The following is a 19,044-nucleotide window of genomic DNA, read 5'->3' on the forward strand; positions in this document are numbered from 1 at the left end:
TAGCCTTATCTGCATACATTCTGGTTTAGCTGGAACTTGTCTAACTTTGTCTTGAATCCCTGGAGGTTATTTTCCCCTATAACAGCCTCCATAAGAGCATTCCAGTTTTCTACCACTCTCTGGGTGAAGAAGAACTTCTTTACGTTTGTACGGAATCTATCCCCTTTTAACTTTAGAGAGTGCCCTCTCGTTCTCTCTACCTTGGAGAGGGTGAACAACCTGTCTTTATCTACTAAGTCTATTCCCTTCATTATCTTGAATGTTTCGATCATGTCCCCTCTCAGTCTCCTATTTAAAAGGGAAAAGAGGCCTAGTTTCTCTAATCTCTCACTGTATGGCAACTCCTCTAGCCCCTTAACCATTTTAGTCGCTCTTCTCTCAACCCTTTCAAGTAGAACAATGTCCTTCTTCATGTACGGCAACCAGTGCTGGACACAGTATTCCAGGTAGGGGCGTACAGCGGCATCATAACCTTCTCCAATCTGTTTGTGATTCCATTCTTAATCATTCCTAGCATTCTGTTCACCCTTTTTGCTGCCGCTGCACATTGCGCGGACAGCTTCATTGACTTGTCAACTAGTACTCCGAAGTCTCTTTCCTGGGGGGTCTCTCAAAATACTGCACTGGACATCCTGTATTCGTGTATAAGATTTTTGTTAACGACATGCATCACATTACACTTATCCACGTTAAACCTCATTTGCCATGTCACGGACCATTCCTCGAGAGTGTTTATGTCACGTAAGTCTTTGCAATCCTTCTGTCTTCACTACACTGAATAACTTTGTATGGTCTGCAAATTTAATCACCTCACTCATCGTACCAATTTCCAGGTCATTTATAACTATGTTGAAGAGCACGGGCCCTGTGGTATGCAGCCTATGCCTGCTAGGCGTGTCCCCAGAACAGAGCCTAGTTTAAAGGTAGACCCTTCCCATAGGGATTTATGTAAATCTCTTTTTGATTCATCTGGGGCTGTTTCTTCCTTGATCTCTAGAGGGAGTAAGAGAGCACAAGTGCAGAGTGCCCATCCCCCTCTCATCTCCAGGGTTGCTGACAGGAAATCCTTCTCACCTGAGGGTTGGGAGCGAGCTGCAAACTGTTTGCTCAGAGAACAAAGCTCCTGAAGAGTCAGTTAAAAGGAGGAGAGGCACAGAACAGGCAGCAGTGCCCAGGGCTGGGAGATCCTGATAGCGGTCAACCACCGGAATGTATGGAGCTGGTGGAAGCTGGAGAGGAAGCACCTTTCAGTGTGAATGAGGAACCTGTGGCTATGGAAATTGACCTGGATCCAACTGCTGTACCAGTGAATGAGATTTTTTCCATGGAAGTTTGCTTCATGGAAGGCAAGCCGCTCATGGAATCTGAGTGAGTAGCTGTGACCTTACTGTATGAAGGACTTCCAAGTTTATGTTAAGCCCTGTAGGAGCTTTAGGAAACTAAGAGCTCCAGAAGATTTAAAGGACTTATTTGAATGTGTTTTTTGTGCTTCTCTTTTGAGAGAAAAGGACTGTAGCCAGCCCAGGTAGTGGGGGTTCGCCTCACGTAATTTAGTGGTGGGATAGTGGGCCTTTTTGGCAGTTTGTCACCACGTGAAGCGCACTGCCTGACCAGTATTCAAGCTGCTGGAATAGTCACAGCCTTAGCTCTGACTATTGCTGCAATAGTCAAATTCAAAGACTGTTTGTGTTTTGCGCGGACAGCTTCATTGACTTGTCAACTAGTACTCCGAAGTCTCTTTCCTGGGGGGTCTCTCAAAATACTGCACTGGACATCCTGTATTCGTGTATAAGATTTTTGTTAACGACATGCATCACATTACACTTATCCACGTTAAACCTCATTTGCCATGTCACGGACCATTCCTCGAGAGTGTTTATGTCACGTAAGTCTTTGCAATCCTTCTGTCTTCACTACACTGAATAACTTTGTATGGTCTGCAAATTTAATCACCTCACTCATCGTACCAATTTCCAGGTCATTTATAACTATGTTGAAGAGCACGGGCCCTGTGGTATGCAGCCTATGCCTGCTAGGCGTGTCCCCAGAACAGAGCCTAGTTTAAAGGTAGACCCTTCCCATAGGGATTTATGTAAATCTCTTTTTGATTCATCTGGGGCTGTTTCTTCCTTGATCTCTAGAGGGAGTAAGAGAGCACAAGTGCAGAGTGCCCATCCCCCTCTCATCTCCAGGGTTGCTGACAGGAAATCCTTCTCACCTGAGGGTTGGGAGCGAGCTGCAAACTGTTTGCTCAGAGAACAAAGCTCCTGAAGAGTCAGTTAAAAGGAGGAGAGGCACAGAACAGGCAGCAGTGCCCAGGGCTGGGAGATCCTGATAGCGGTCAACCACCGGAATGTATGGAGCTGGTGGAAGCTGGAGAGGAAGCACCTTTCAGTGTGAATGAGGAACCTGTGGCTATGGAAATTGACCTGGATCCAACTGCTGTACCAGTGAATGAGATTTTTTCCATGGAAGTTTGCTTCATGGAAGGCAAGCCGCTCATGGAATCTGAGTGAGTAGCTGTGACCTTACTGTATGAAGGACTTCCAAGTTTATGTTAAGCCCTGTAGGAGCTTTAGGAAACTAAGAGCTCCAGAAGATTTAAAGGACTTATTTGAATGTGTTTTTTGTGCTTCTCTTTTGAGAGAAAAGGACTGTAGCCAGCCCAGGTAGTGGGGGTTCGCCTCACGTAATTTAGTGGTGGGATAGTGGGCCTTTTTGGCAGTTTGTCACCACGTGAAGCGCACTGCCTGACCAGTATTCAAGCTGCTGGAATAGTCACAGCCTTAGCTCTGACTATTGCTGCAATAGTCAAATTCAAAGACTGTTTGTGTTTTGAATGTTTTTTTTTTATTGCATGGAAATAAGTATGGGCTGAAACCAATAGCCTAAGTTTTGGAGAAAGTCTTGAACTTTGGGACATTTCCACTTTGGAGCAGTTTGCTGTTTTGGGTTTTTTTTTCTTTTTACTGTTGTTTTGAAACTATTTGCAAACGCAGAAATCATCCTGACAAAACTTTAATGTTTATTGCAAATGCAAGGATAAATCCTGAGTTTTTGTTTAAAACCTGTACTTACCTGGTGTGACAGTATTTTCCCTTTTCCCTTGTGCAGCTCATCGCGGCTCACAAGAGCACAATTTTCTTGTCCCAGCCACTCAGGGCCCATTGTCCTGAGCCGGTTGGTGACAGCCCGAGCATCGAATCCTGTGGCACTCCACTCATGATGCTTTTCCACTCTGAGTATTGTCCATTTACCCCCCCCCCACACACACACACACTCTCTGTTTTCTATCTGCTAACCAGTTTTTAATCTACGTGAGTATTTCACCCTTGATTCCATGGCTTGCAACCCTTAATCCCACTATCTTATAACTCCTCGAGTCCTGACTCTACCAGACCCGCCCAAAGGTATAAACTATCCTTCCCCTCTCTACACGGTATTCGCTATGCAGGCAAACTGGGAAAATCCCTTCTCTTCCTCCTGTGGGTGGGGCCTTAGCCGCCTGGCCAAATCAAGACCTAAGGCCCGCCATTCAGAGGATGGCGGGCCTGCCGGGTGGACTGGTTTGGGATCCATCTGTCCGGCCAACTGATTGTAAGTAAGGGGGGTGGGTGTCAGGGGTGGGGGTGCAGGGTTCAGGGGGAGCCAATCGGGGGTTCGGGGGTTCAGTGGTGGGGGTATGCATCGCAGACAGGAAGGGTTGGGTTCCTCCTGCCCATATTTTAGTAGGGGGTGGGGGATCGCGTCTTGGACAGGAGTGGTTGGGCTACTTCCTGCCCGTATTGGTTCGAGGGTGGGGGGTGGATCGCAGCAGGAGAGATTGGGCATCTCTCCTGTAGCAATCGCGATCACCCCTCCCCCAAACTGCTACGAACCGCAGAATGAGTGGTTGATGCGTGGAACAGTCTCCTGGAAAAGGTGGTAGAAACAGAGACTGTGTCTGAATTCAAGATGGCCTGGAATAGGCACGTGGGATCTCTCACAGAGAGAAAGAAATAATGTTTACTATGGATGGGCAGACTAGATGGACCATTTGGCCTTTATCTGCCGTCATGTTTCTATGTTTCTAAAAATATGATGTCTCATTGGACCCATTTTCATGAGTTATGTATGTCACATATCACATTAGAGTATTGTCCTTTCTTTTTTCTACAAGTCTCATGTAAAATCTGATGGATACATTCAAGCTTACTCACTTTCAAATCATTACTCTTTAAAACTCCTGCATTTATTTTTAAATTATTAATTCCTTACTCCTCGAATAGAATATTACGGTCAAACGAACATTTATTGACAATTCCTTCTCTCAAGATCATCAATACTAGACAACAATTTATTTTTTCCGTTACGGCCCCTCAAGTCTGGAACTCTCTTCCAATCTATTTGAGAGAAGAACACAATCTTGATAAATTTAAGACTAATTTAAAAACATTTCTTTTCAAAGATGCTTTTGAGTGATAATTCTCAACTTTGGATTTATTAATTATGTTGATTTTGATTAATGAATTTTATATCCCCTACCTTGTGTTTTTTCCCTGACTATTCTTTTTATAATACTTTGTAGTTCACATCCCTCTCTCCCTTTTATCTTGTTTGTGAAGTTTGTTATAGTCTGGTTTGATTTTAAGTCTATGTTAAATATTGTATTACTCTTTAATATTGTAATTTTTAATGTTTTTTATTTATGTTCATCGCTTTGAAGTATGATTAAGCGATTAATCAAAAATGCTAACTTGAAACTTGAAGCCTGACATACCCACCACTTCACACTGTTATAACACTTCCTTGTTTATTTATTTCTTATATACTTTTTCATATATATCTGATTTTTTTTTTTTTTTTCATTTTCTTTTCCTTTGCTCTTTGCAAGTTTCCAAGTCCCCTTTTCCAGTATGTCTTAGCAGGGCCGCCATCAGAAATTTCTGGGCCCCTTACTGAGCAATTCTATTGGGCCCCCTTCCTCCCCCGACCACCCCCTTCTTCCATGGGCCGAATACACACATACTTTTCTCTGTCGCCGCACTCTTTGACCAAAAGATTTGTAAGCCTGCAACTACGTCAAGGTAGACTCTTTCAGCAGCTCCCCTCCCTCTCCCTCTCCCTTATCTTTGTGGCCAAGTCAAAATGATCTACCAACAATAAAATTTTAAAAACACAAAGCACGCTGTACGCAGAGAAAATGTTAATTATCATTTATATTCCGCGGGTTTTCAAAGAGGTCAAGGCAGATGACTTTATGCAATGTCACCTCAGTAACAACTATACAAAAATAGACAAATATTCCCCTTCCCTTTTTACTAAACCGCGATAGCGGTTTTTAGCGCAGGGACCTGCGCTGAATGCCCCACGCTGCTCTTGAAGCTCAAAGGCTCCCTGCGCTAAAAAACGCTATTGCGGTTTAGTAAAAGGGGGCCATAGTGCAAAATATAAACAGCATATATAAATTCTCAAAACGGACACTTTTGATCACTAAATTGAAAATAAAATCATTTTCCTACCTTTGGTAATTTCATCAGTCTCTGGTTGCATTTTATTCTTCTGACTGTGCATCCAATATTTCTTCCCTTTTTTCAGCCTCCTGTATGCTTCCTCTCCTCCAGACCTCATTCCCTCCCCAAACTTTTTCTTTGTTTCACCCTGCCCCCTTCTTTCTTTTTCTCTCTCTCCATACCCCCTTTCATTCTGTATGTCTGTCTTTCTTTCTCTCTCCGTGCCCCATTTTTCTTTGTTTCACCCAGCCCCCTTTTTTTTTTTTCTGGCTCCCTGTCCCCCCCCCTTTCTTTCTTTCTCCTTGCCCTCCCCTATGCCACCACCATTTGGAAAATGCTGCTCCGCCACTGGGGAATAGGCTGCCACTGCCGCTATCGGGAACAGGCCGGCGTCGAGTTCTCCCTGCTTCTCTTCCCCGCAGGGCCGACCAACTCTCGCCACTCGACGACAATTCTAACGTCAGAGAGGACGTTCTGGGCCAGCCAGGCAGCGATTGGCTGGCCCAGAACGTCCTCTCCGACGTCAGAATTGACGCGAGTGGCGAGAGTTGGTCGGCTCCACAGGGAAAAGCAGGGAGAACTTGGCACCGACCTGTTCCCAATGGCAGCGGTGGCACTCAAGTGGCTAAAGAGACGCAGTTTGCCAGACTAGGGAGAACACTGGAGGGTGGCCAGCTGTGCACCCCCTTGGGGCGTAAACCCGGGGCAGACCGCCCCCACCCCCACCTTGGTATGCCATTGTCTGTACCTCACTCCCTCCCTATGACCAAAAATTCTCCTTTCTTCTATTCCCCGTGTACACAACCATCTCTTTCCCTTCCTTCCTCTCTCCCAAGTCCTTGCCTTCTGTGTCCAAAAACCCATTCCCTCCCCCACCTCAGCATCTCTTTCCTTCCCTTCCTCTCTCCCAAGTCCATGCCTTCTGTGTCCAAAAACCCATTCCCTCCCCCACCTCAGCATCTCTTTCCCTCCCTTCCTCTCTCCCAAGTTCATGCCTTGTGTCCAAAACGCAATCTCTCCCCCTTTTGTGTTCCCCGTTTGCCTCCCAGCCCATCTTAGCAACTTTCTCAGCAAAATGTAGCTCGAGCCACGTAGGCTTGCCTTCTATTTCCTGCCTGTCCCGCCGCGCACACATAGCCGACCAGAAGTCTTCCCCGACGTCAGCGCTGACGTCGGAGGGCGGGCTTTGCTTAAGCCCTCCCTCCGATGTCAGCGCTGACGTCGGGGAAGACTTCCGATCGGCTGTGTGAGCGGCAGGCCAGTCTGAGTAGAAGACGAGCCCTCGCGGCTTGAGTTATATTTAACCCCGCGGGTCCCCCATCGTCCCCATTCAGCTCTCTCTCCTGTGCATCGCCCCCCCTAGGTACGCTACTGGCCCGGGCCCCCTGTCAGCTCCGGGCCCCTGAATGCAGGACTGGTAGTACTGCCCTGATGGCGGCCCTGTGTCTTAGATCTATGTTTTTTCAACATATATATTGTCTGACGTCCTTTTATTGTATATTTTTCATTTGATTATTCCCCTTTTGTCCCATTACAGATGTTTACTTTTATTTTCCATTCTACCCATTTTTTCCTCCTTTCTGTTGTCTATTGAGTACCACCTGTTGACATTGTTTCCCAATGCCCATACCTTTTGTTCCACATCTAGTCGTCCTCTAATTTAACGCTGTTTTTGTTCCTCTCTTTGAGATCATTTTGATTATATTGCTTTTTTCACACACACACTTTTTTATTTTTTTACTATCTTTTTATTATTATTATTATTTTTAAACACCTCCTTTATTATGCCTTTTCTTTTTTCTCACATCCTCCGTTCAAGCGCCCCTTGATGATATCATTAGCCTAACGTGGATGTCTCCTTATCACACATCGTCACTTTCTATTTTAGCCCGGAAGTGCCGGAGTGCCTTTTCTTTCAGAGATTTTCGGACTTTCCAGTGCAGTGTTCTCCCTAGGGCCTTTTAGCCGGGCGCTCCACCCGGCTAATTTAGATGATTATCCATGAATCCTGCTGATGCCACCGATGCTCCCTCATGGGCTGAATCATCGCCGGAAATTCTATTTGACTCCTGCCTTTTTTTTTTTTTTGCCAGAATGCGAATTGAACCCACACTCTGGAGTTCTAATGTGTGCGTGCCGGCTTCCCTTCTCTTCCCTTTGAAACAGGAGGGGGGGGAGAAGAGAAAGGAAGCATTGGGGGGAGAGAAGAGAAGGGAAGCCGGCACGCATACGTTAGAGCATCCGGAGGGAAGCTTACAACTTGCTGCTTTTACTTACTTCGGGCCTTCCTCGCTGCCAGGTTCTGCCTATTTTCTGTTTCCACGAAGGCAGGACCTGGCAACAAGGAAGGCCCGAAGCAAGCAAGAGCAGCAAACTGTAAGCTTCCAGCCTTCACTGACCTATGGAAGATAGGTCAGCGATGGAGGGAAGCTTGCGACTCTGCCAATGGGAGGGATGGGAAGAGAAATGCTGCTGCTGCACCCAAGGGGGGAGGGGGACGAGAAATGTTGTTGCTGCTGCACCCAATTTTTTTGGGGGGGAGGGGGAAGAGAAATGATGCTCCTAATTGGGGAGGGGAAGAGAAATACTGCTGCTCCCAATTGGGAAGGGGGAGGGGAAGAGAAGTGATGCTGCTGCACCCAATTGGGGGGGAGGAGGAAGAGAAATGCTGCTGCTGTTCCCAATTGGGGAGGGGAAGAGAAGTGCTGCTACTGTTGCACCCAATTGGGGAGGTGGAAGATAAATGCTGCTGCTGCACCCAATTGGGAAGGGGGAGGGGAAGAGAAGTGCTGCTGCTGCTGCACCCAATTGGGGAGGGGGAAGATAAATGCTGCTGTTGCACCCAATTGGGGAGGGGGAGGGGAAGATAAGTGCTGCTGCAGCTCCCAATTGGGGAGGGGGAGGGGAAGAAAAGTGTTGCTGCACCCAATTGGGGAGGGAGAGGGGAGAAGGAAGACCAGGGAAGGGAGAGGAGAGGAAAGACCATGGGAGGGAAAGGAAAGGAGCTACCAGACCATGGAGGAGGGAGAGATGTCAGGCTATATAGTGGGAGGGGGAGCAGATAGATGCCAGACCAGGAGGAAGGAAGGAGAGAAAGGAAGAAGAGATGCCAGATAATGGAGTGGGAGGGGGAGATGGAAGGAGAGGAGAAAGATGCCACGGCATGGGGGTAGGGAAGGGAAAGAAAGGAGAGGAGGTGCCAGAGAAGGAGGGAGAGATAGGAGAGGAGAGATATGTCAGGGCATGGGGGGAGAGAAAGGAAGGCGATAGAGATGCCAGACCGAGTGGGAAGGAAGGAAGGAAGTAAAGGAGAAGAGAGAGATGCCAGGGCATAGGGGAGGGGATGGAGACAAAAAAAACTGAGAGGGGTGAAGCTGAAATGAATCATGTACAAAGGAGAGAAAGGGCATAGGATATACAGTTTACTGAAAGGACATAGAAAGAGGGAAGATGCCATATGGAACAGAGAGAGGGCAGACATTTGATGGAAATGGGAAAGAGCAGATGGACAGTGGATGCAAGGGGCAGAGAGAGGGTGGACAGTAGATGGAATGGGTAGAGAGAGAGAAGGCAGAGGCTGGGTGGAACAGGCAAAGAGAGGACAAATGTTGCATGGAAGGGAGCGAGGACAAACGCTGAATAGAAAGAGAGTGAAGAGAAGATGATTAAAGCAGAAACGACAAAAGGTAGACTAACTTTTTTTTGTTGTTGCTTTACGTAGAATCAAGTAGTATTGTAACTGTATTGATTAAAGTTCATAAATAGGAAATGGAAATAAGGCAATTTTTTTGGCACTAAACCCCTTTCCTCAAGTCAGGACATGATACCATAGCAGCAGTACACTGTACTGTCTTGAAGAAAGATTTGGCCTCTTAAAGCTAATTGAAAAATGGATTATTCCAATAAAATGGTATTTTCTTATTTCTCATTATTTGTTTTATTTCTATTTGTTAATTTGTAAAGTGGTGATTGTTATGTAGCAGTTTTTTCAAATTTACATCTAATGTCTTTATTTTTTGCACAGTATCAGGGGACGTGTCACTGTTTCTGTGGTGTTGCATTGTATGCAGAATCTGGTTTCTTGGTTCAGTTTAATTTTTGTCTACATATTTCTATTTTTAGTTTGTGATTATTTCATATTGGGCAAGGGTGTATCTGTGTTCTCTGTGTATGAAAAGGACATGGCTTGCTGTTAGCATCAAGTGTACAGGATCAATTGACTGTGTAGGATCTGGCTTGATTAGTTTTACAATGCGTGTGTTGGTGTTCTAGTGCTCACTGCAGTGTTTAAGATGCTGCCTTTTCCTAGGTGCACCTTTATTCTATGACTCATGGATTATTACTAAAAACATCTTTTTTATACAGAGAAGGGGGTTGTTAAAAAAATGATCAGCACTGGCTGTCATATATACTAGGTACGCCACTGGATTTAATGACCCTATTCTAACTTTACTGTTGACGTAGGTATTGTCTGTCCCTTCCCCCCCCCGCCCCTCCCACACACACACTATAAAGAATTAAATTAAAGTTGTATTAACATCAAGCAGCTTTCAAATGACATTATAAGCAAATAAAAATAAAATATTTTTTATACATTGCTAATTATTACCTGCATTTTTACCTAAACTGTTTTTCCCTAGCTCTCACCATGATCTTTATCTGCTACTTTTTTATTTTGCTGTAGTGCAATCACACAGGTCTCCTTCAAGGCTCAGTAACACCTCTCCATAAATTATGTGGAAGAGATCTGGAAGTGGGGATCGCATTTATTTCATATCCTCAGTGAGACCTCAGGAAGGAACCTAGTGATCAGAACATTAAGAGGTACTGTAGAGCCATTTCTTTTATGACTGGATGAGCTAAATTTATCTTTTTTTTTTAGTTGTTTAAATTCATCCTATATAATAAAACCCTAAGCGCACATGCGCACTTAGGGTTTTGTGTTCCCTGCCGCCGTGGTGTGTGATCCGTGGCCGTGTTCCAACCCGGAGGCAGGGAACATTCTGGCCACTCCCCTCTCCCGCCCTCACTCACCATGGAAGCCAGGCAAGCTCTCTCCCTGCCTGCGTCCTCGGCAGGGAATACACCTCCCGCCCTCACTCGCCGCTGCCGCCGCCGTTGCCACTGATGCTGATCCGCCTCTAAAAAGCAGCCTGCAATGGTGGCTGGCTTTAACGAACCTCGCAGGCCGCTCTCCAACCTCGGTAACACGTTCACTCTGACGCATGGGATCGCGTCAGAGTGATCGTGCTACTAAGTTGGAGAGCGGCCTGCGAGGTTCGCTAAAGCTGGCCACCACGATCGCAGGCTGCTTTGAAGAGGAGCAGGCCAGAAGACGCCAGGATGGAGGGAAGGTAAGAAGCGGATCAATACCAGGGGCCAGGGGGAGATGGAAAGGGGGCTGCTTTGGGGGGAGGGGTGTGCTGGGGGGAGACAGAAGGGGCCATGGAGAGATATGGAGAGGGAAAGGGGGCTGCTTTGGGGGGAGGTGTGCTGGGGACAGACAGCTTTGCTCTGGGGGGAAGACAGAAGAGGGCCATGGAGAGACAGGGAGAGAAAGGGGGCTGCTTTGGGGGAGGGGTGTGCTGGGGGGGAGACAGAAGGAGCCATAGAGAGATAGGGAGAGGGAAAGGGGGCTACTTTGGGGGTAGGTGTGCTGGAGACAGACAGTTTTGCTCTGGGGGAAGACAGAAGGGGCCATGGAGAGACAAGAAGGGGGAAAGGGGGCTGCTTTGGGGGGGAGGTGTGCTGGGAACAGACAGCTTTGCTCTGGGGGGGAACAGAAGGGGCCATGGAATATAGGGAGCTGCTTTGGGGGGGGAGGTGTGCTGGGGACAGACAGTTTTGCTCTGGGGGAAGACAGAAGGGGCCATGGAGAGACAAGGAGAGGGAAAGGGAGCTGCTTTGGGGGTAGGTGTGCTGGGGACAGACAGCTTTGCTCTGGGGGGGATAACAGAAGGGGCCATGGAGAGACAGGGAGAGGGAAAGGGGGCTGCTTTGGGGGGAGGGTTGTGCTGGGGACAGACAGCTTTGCTCTGGGGGGGAAGACAGAAGGGGCCATAGAGAGACAGGGAGAGGAAAAGGGGACTGCTTTGGGGGGAGGTGTGCTGGGGACAGACAGCTTTGCTCTGGGGGAAGACAGAAGAGGGCAATGGAGAGACAGTTAGGGAGAGGGAAAGGGGGCTGCTTTGGGGGGGGAAGTGTGTGCTGGGGGCAGACAGCTTTGCTCGGGGGGGGGGGGGAACACAGAAGGACACAGACAGCGGCCAAGGAGAGAGAGATAAAGACAGACAGACAGACAGATCTATTCTAGCACCCGTTAATGTAATGGGCTTAAAGACTAGTGTAGAAATAAATGGCTAGATTGAACTTAATTGACTTCATTAATGCATTTCCCTTTTTTAAACCTCTATACCATTTGAAAGAGGGTGCATATCTAATTATTCACTTCTAGAATTGGATACTTCTTAAATTTAGTAAATATTCTGGCAAAAGTGCCAAACCTAAAAAAGGAAGTCATATTGAGCATTGGAAAATAATAATAATTACCTAATAAAAATAGTACACATTTAATTTTCCCTACCACCAAATATCTTCATCCTGCCCCACCCAGCTATTTTTACATGCCACCCGGCTGGAAAAAATTTCTGGGGAGAAAACTGCAGTGCATCGCTCCGGCATTATCTACTTTATAGTAAGTATCTTTTTTTTTTATTTTACAGTTATTACAGTCAAGTATTTTTACATTTTCAAATTTTAAGTTCTTGCTTTTCTTTAGCACTTTCACTCCATACCAGTGGAAGCCCATTATTAGAGGTTTGTATCTTGTCAGTATGTTTCTATACCACACTGTGGTGGCACACACATTTTTTCTCTAGATGGAATTTTCACAGTATACTTTTTAATGCTTGATGTTAGCCACATGGACCTTTTACGTTTTTCATTTATATCTCTGCATTCTTGCATGTGTAAGTCTATTTTAATTCCATGTACGTCATCTCCAATACCACACATGTGCTTCCCTTTTTTTCCATCTTTGGGATTTTGATTTTGTTTCTCCTTTATACTGGGTTGCCAGATGGCAAAAAGTAACCCGACGTGCTCAAAGTAGCCTAAACAATTGCCACTGGAAACCCCTCTAATTTATCAAACTAATACAATTTTTTTTTTTTAATACAATGCACATATCCCAAACAGTCAATAATGATGTACAAAAGAACAAAACCCAAACACAAAACATTCAATTGCCGGAGGAGAGGAGCAGAGCAGGTGAGGAGAGGAGAAGGGCAGGCGAAGAGAGGGAAGGAGATCCAGCAAGGCAGCGCGAGGGGAAAGCCGACAAGAAAGCAGAGAGCCAGAGGCAGGCGAGAGGAAGCTCCACCCACCCCCACCGTGTCAGCGGCTTCAGCCCAGAATCCGCCTTATGAGGAGGGGAGCCGCGGCAAGGGGTTCACTGCTCGATTGCCGGAGGAGAGGAGCAGAGCAGGCGAGGAGAGGAGAAGGGCAGGCGAAGAGAGGGAAGGAAATCCAGCAAGGCAGCACGAGGGGAAAGCCGACAAGGAAGCAGAAAGCCAGGGGCAGGCGAGAGGAAGCTCTGCCCACCCCCATCGCGTCAGCAGCTTCAGCCCAGACTCCCCCTTAAGAGGAGGGGAGCCGCGGCAAGGGGCTCACTGCTCGATCGCCGGAGGAGAGGAGCAGAGCAGGCGAGGAGAGGAGAGGAGAAGGGCAGGCGAAGAGAGGGAAGGAGATCCAGCAAGGCAGCGCGAGGGGAAAGCCAACAAGGAAGCAGAGAACCAGGGGCAGGTGAGAGGAAGCTCCGCCCAACCCCACTGCGTCAGCGGCTTCAGCCCAGTCTCCCCCTTAAGAGGAGGGAAGCCGCGGCAAGGGGCTCACTGCTCAATCGCCGGAGGAGAGGAGCAGGCGAGGAGAGGAGAAGGGCAGGCGAAGAGAGGGAAAGAGATCCAGCAAGGCAGCACGAGGGGAAAACCGAAAAGGAAGCAGAGAGCCAGGGGCAGGTGTAAGGAAGCTCCGCCCACCCCCACCATGTCAGAGGCTTCAGCCCAGACTCCCCCTTGAGAGGAGGGGAGCCAACGGTGCGCAGCCGTTCGGCAAGCAGCAAAGGCGCTCGCTTTAACGAGAGCGCCTTTGCGAAGGGCCTTAAGAAGGGCTGAGCAAATAACAGAAGAGGACTCCAGGGCATCAGCGAAGCACAGGAAGGTAAGGAGGAAGCGGACACAAGCACCAAGAAGGATAGAGAGTTAGCAGGCTCCAGGGACAAAGAAGAGGTAGGCCCAACGAAGGACTGCACTTGCTCAAAAGCAAAAGAAAGCGACATACAAGTAGGTAGGAAGGAGCCAACACAGGAGAGAGCACACAAACACACACTAACAGGAGCAGAATACACCTAGTAAATTGAAGGGGAAGAATGAGAAGAATGGAAGCAGCAAGAACCCAGAAGAACTTTCCAGTATACTGCACAGAGTGTCATATGTACGACTACCTCCCCTTGGGGCGGCAGGCGTACATATGCAGTCGGTGTCAGGAACTGGAAAGCCTGAAGAAGGAGGTCGGACGACTACAGTGCAGGGTTCAGGAACTGGAGGGACTCCACACCTCTGAAGACCCGTTCAAGGCAGCCGAAGACCCCACAGGAGAGAACTGCATTGAGGAGCAAGTAAGGGAACTTGAGAGATTCATCGAGGAGGCCCACAGGCAGCTGGAAGAACAGGGTTACCAGCAACATTGGAGCGAGGAAGCTATGCCCATGCGAATTGGAGGACTGGAACCAACAGGCACCAGGGATGATGGAGCTCATGGTGGAATTGAACAGGCAGAGGAGGCAAAGACCCACCGGTACCCTGAAGGAGAAGTTCTGAACCACGCTGAAGATACAGACTTGCGACCAGAGAGGAAGATGAAAAAAGGGAAATCTGCAATCATAGTGGGGGACTCAATTCTGAGAGAAGTGGACAGTCACATAGCAGGAGGGAGGGATGACCGACTAGTCTCCCAGGAGCAAGAACGAAGGACATCACTGACAGAATCGAGAGGATCTTGGAAGGAGCGGAAACGGAGGAGACGGCAGTGATGATCCACATTGGAACAAATGACGTCAACAGGAGGAATTACAGCAGGACTGCACTAACTGAACAATTCAAGACCCTGGGAAGGAAACTGAAGCTGAGGACACAGAGGATAGCATTCTCAGAGATCCTGCCAATACCAAGGGCAGACATGAAGAGGCAGACTGAACTACAAGCAATAAACGCATGGCTGAGGAGATGGTGTGATGAAGAGGGTTTCCACTTTGTGAGGAACTGGACTACCTTTTGGGGGAAGAACAAGCTCTTCAGGACTACACCTGAGCAAGGCAGGAACGAGACTACTAGCAGGCAACGTCAAGCGAGGACTTGGGAGTGCTGGTGGACACCACAATGAAACCATCAGCACAATGCGCAGCAGCGTCAAGGAAAGCAAACAAAATGTTGGGTATCATCAGAACAAAGGAAGTTATCCTTCCGCTGTAACGAGCGATGGTGCGACCGCATCTGGAGTACTGTGTTCAGTACTGGTCGCTGTACCTGAACAAGGATATGGCGATACTTGAGAGGGTCCAGAGAAGAGCTATACGTATGATAAAGGGTATGGAAAACCTTTCATACGCAGACAGGCTAGAGAAACTGGGGCTCTTCTCCCTGGAAAAGCGGAGACTCAGAGGAGACATGATAGAGACATATAAGATCATGAAGGGCATTGAGAATGTGGAGAGGGACAGATTGTTCAGCCTACAGAGAACTACAATAACAAGGGGGCACTCAGAGAAACTAGAAGGGGACAGGTTTAGAACCAATGCCAGGAAGTACTTCTTCACTCAGAGGGTGGTGGATACCTGGAATGCGCTTCCGGAGAGTGTGATAGGACAGAGTACTTTACAGGGTTTCAAAGAGAAATTGGATAAATTCTTGAAAGAAGAAGTTATTGAAGGATATAGATAGGGAAGATATAGGATGAAGAAGGGTATAGTTAGAAGGATATAGATAAGGTAGGAAAAAGAAAAAAAAGAAAGGATTGAAGGGATAGAGGGGTACATATAGAAGACTACTATGCAGGTCCTAGACCTGATGGGCCGTGCGAGCGGACTGCTGGGCACGATGGATCTCTGATCTGACCCAGCAGAGGCACTTCTTATGTTCTTATGTAATAAAAACAAGCACTTAACATAAAAGTCCTTACCATCACTAAAGTAGTGAATATGGCTTAAGACAGGCAAGACATCATTCAGATGCAGAATAAGCTTCCTCAAAAATGCATGAACAGCAATAGTATCGTGACGCAAGTAGTCACTGAAAATGCATATGCTTAGGCTTTGGATATCAGGATTGCAGAAGTAGACAACGAAGGGATGTAATGTTGCTTGGCTATTTTCCCAGTGAAACCCCTGTACACTTCCCTCTCCCTATTCGCGGTTCCGACGTTCGCGGTTTTGCTTATATGTGATTTTTTTTTTCCCTCCTGAGAATTGGGAAAAAAAAAAAAAAAAACCAGCCCCAGGACTTGGATCGGGGCAAGGAGGGAGGCGATCGGAGGCGGAGGGGGGCCTCAACACCATAACAGACCGGTTCATCTTCGCGGCGATGTGAGAGAAACGAAGAGCACCAAGGAGCCGGACCCTGGAGAGAGCAGTCAGGGTCTGCATAGACCTAAACACCTAAAAGCAAGCTCCAGCCATTCCCTGCCCTTTCCCGACACAGGCTGCCCAAACTAGGTCCTATGCATTCAGAGAGGAATGATCTCTGCTCTTAGCATCCTATAACTCCGGCTATCAACCTCCCCAGCAAGCGCCTCTTACCTGCATCCTCCCACCGCCACCTCTTTGCTCCCCTGGCCCGACAACGAAGCGGGAAAAGAGGAGACCGAAGCACCCGCACTGGCCTCCTGCAAATACACAACACGCACAGAGGGAGGCGATCGGAGGCGGAGACCACCAGGTAAGGTCTGGGGGTGGGTCAGAGCCGGCACAAAGTTATTCACGATTTTTCACACTTCGCGGTCCAGCTCTGCCCCTAAACCATGCAAATTCTGAGGGAGAAATGTACTGCATCCTGTAATACACGCAAAATATCTGCCAGATTCAAAATAAAAATTAAAAAAGCCCACAGAAGCCCTGACAGCAATGAAAGGAGGCTACTTCTCCTGTCACTACTGTCAAGACTCTGCCCCGACTCAATCGCTTTTGAGTTGGAGTTTGCATGCAAATCATTTGCATACAAACTTAATAGTGAATCAATCGCTGTTTTAAAATTGGCCAGGAATCGGCAACAGCGATTAACTCACTATCCTTTAATGAATCTAGTTTTCCAAGCATAATTGTAAAACCATATTATTTTTACTTTAAGTCCGACAGAATAAATGATCTATTGGGTCAGGTAATAATTCAAATTCAAAATTCATAACCCCAGCAACATTATGCTACATATTTTAAGATATCAGAATTATAAAATCATTTCATGCTACATATTTCCTTCTCTTGATTGCGAGAGAAAATATTAATAATATTGGAATGAGGAATCACAATTATAAAAAACAATATATGGTGGAAAAAATAACAAACTTGGCACTGGGAAATATATTGAAATTCACACAAACCTTAAAGATATTAGAATATGCTATACACATACATAAGGAGGCATTGGGAAAACTTTTTTGGGAGACATTGTACCTTAGAAAGTGTCATGTATCAGGAATCATGAAATCAATAATCATAGTATTATTACATTTGCGCTCCTACTCATGGCTTAGCTACATTGAGGGTACCTCCATATTCACCATCGATTACTGCAATCCTCCAGTATCCATTCTTCATTGGCAGCTTTGGTTAGGGTCTGGCTATGATGTTCCATGAGATTTATATTTGCTGTTTTTAAAAGAACCCGTGTTTTTCACTAGCAGTTAGAAATGATAGGATTACTCCTTTATGGCATTCTGTCATTCAAGTTCAACTTACTTTTTGTATGCACACTTAACATTATATCCTGCTGCTGAGTTTAAAATAGGAATTCCAAGATCTTGATAAACTTGTTTCCATACTGCTCCACTTTCAATCTGTTGCATTAAACAAATAAATACTTATTACAGTGAAAGACAAGTATAAAGCAAAGAATGAATACAATCCACTTGTTTATTCTACAAACATAAATGAACATCCAATACCAAACGATTAAGTTCTTACCTTTGCTAATCTTCTTTCTTGTAAATCCACACTTTATTACAGGATAAGTGGGTTATTTCCCTCTACCTGCCAGAACTTGAAGGAAGCCTCATATTTTGGAGAATTAAGCTCCATTCCTCTTACCTCGGCACTGTCCCCTCAAGAAAAAGCTAGTTGTAAAGCAGCCAGGAACATCTTTAGGGGACAAAGACAAGAGAGAGAGGGGAATGGGGACATGGCAGATGAGGTTCAATGTGGATAAATACAAACTGATTAGGGGATGTGGATAAATACAAATGGATTAGGGGGGCCTGCAAGAGGGGTAGAAGTGGGAGGACCACTAGGCAACAGTGATCACAACATGATCAGATTCACATTAGAAAGGGGGACACCCATAGTTAGGAGGACTGCAACAACTGCACTGAACTTCAAGAAAGGGAACTACGTTGCTATGAGGGAAATGGTGGAGAGGAAGCTCAGAAACATCTTTAGGATGGAGACTGTGGGAAGCGCCTGGACCCTACTCAGGGACACCCTGCAGGAAGCACAGAGAATGTACGTCCCCAATTTCAGGAAAGGCTGCAAGAACAAGCGATCAAAGGACCCGGTTTGGATGTCAACAGAAGTAAAGAGGGCGATAAACGACAAAAAAGTATCTTTCCGGAGATGGAAAAAGGACCCAACGGAGGAAAATCACCAGGCGCACAGGAAATGCCAAAAGGAATGCCACCGGGAGGTTAGAAAAGCAAAAGAGAAATACGAAGAGGGGCTGGCCAAGGAGGCAAAAAACTTCAAGGCATTCTTCAGTTACGTTAAGGGGAAGCGACCAGCGAGAGAGGAGGTAGGGCCGTTGGACGATGGGGACAAGAAGGGAGTGATTAAGGAGGATAAAGAAGTAGCTGAGAGGTTGAACACGTTCTTCTCGTCGGTCTTCACGAGCGAAGTCACATCTAATATACCAGACTCAGAGGAGCTCACGAGTGGGGAACAGGCTGAAAAATTAGAGCACATAGAGGTAAGTAGGGAGGATGTCCTCAAACAGATAGACAGGTTAAAATGCGGCAAATCACCGGGCCCGGACGGGATCCACCCAAGGGTTCTGAAAGAACTAAGACAGGAAATAGCGGGCACAATCCAACATGTTTGCAACCTATCCTTGAAAACTGGTGAGGTGCCAGAGGACTGGAAATTGGCAAATGTCACACCGATCTTCAAGAAGGGATCGAGGGGTGACCCCGGGAACTACAGGCCGGTGAGCCTGATTTCAATAATAGGGAAGATGGTGGAAACTATGATCAAGGAAGGCATTAGCGAGCACATCGAGAGAAATGGCCTACTGAGAAC

General features: G+C 46.8%; 1 protein-coding gene across 7 annotated transcripts in view; it reads right to left on the reverse strand.

Moving 5' to 3' along the window:
- The window catches only part of ARID4B (AT-rich interaction domain 4B), an 852,780-nt gene that overhangs the window by 386,669 nt on the left and 447,067 nt on the right, over nt 1-19,044 (reverse strand). For all 7 annotated transcript variants that reach the window (XM_033937320.1, XM_033937318.1, XM_033937319.1 and 4 more), the window contains one exon: nt 17,497-17,594. In XM_033937320.1, the coding sequence (XP_033793211.1) occupies nt 17,497-17,594 (98 nt within the window). The remainder of the gene's footprint in view (nt 1-17,496; nt 17,595-19,044) is intronic.

Source organism: Geotrypetes seraphini, chromosome 3, assembly GCF_902459505.1.
Source record: "Geotrypetes seraphini chromosome 3, aGeoSer1.1, whole genome shotgun sequence".
Classification (NCBI taxonomy): Eukaryota; Metazoa; Chordata; class Amphibia; order Gymnophiona; family Dermophiidae; genus Geotrypetes; species Geotrypetes seraphini.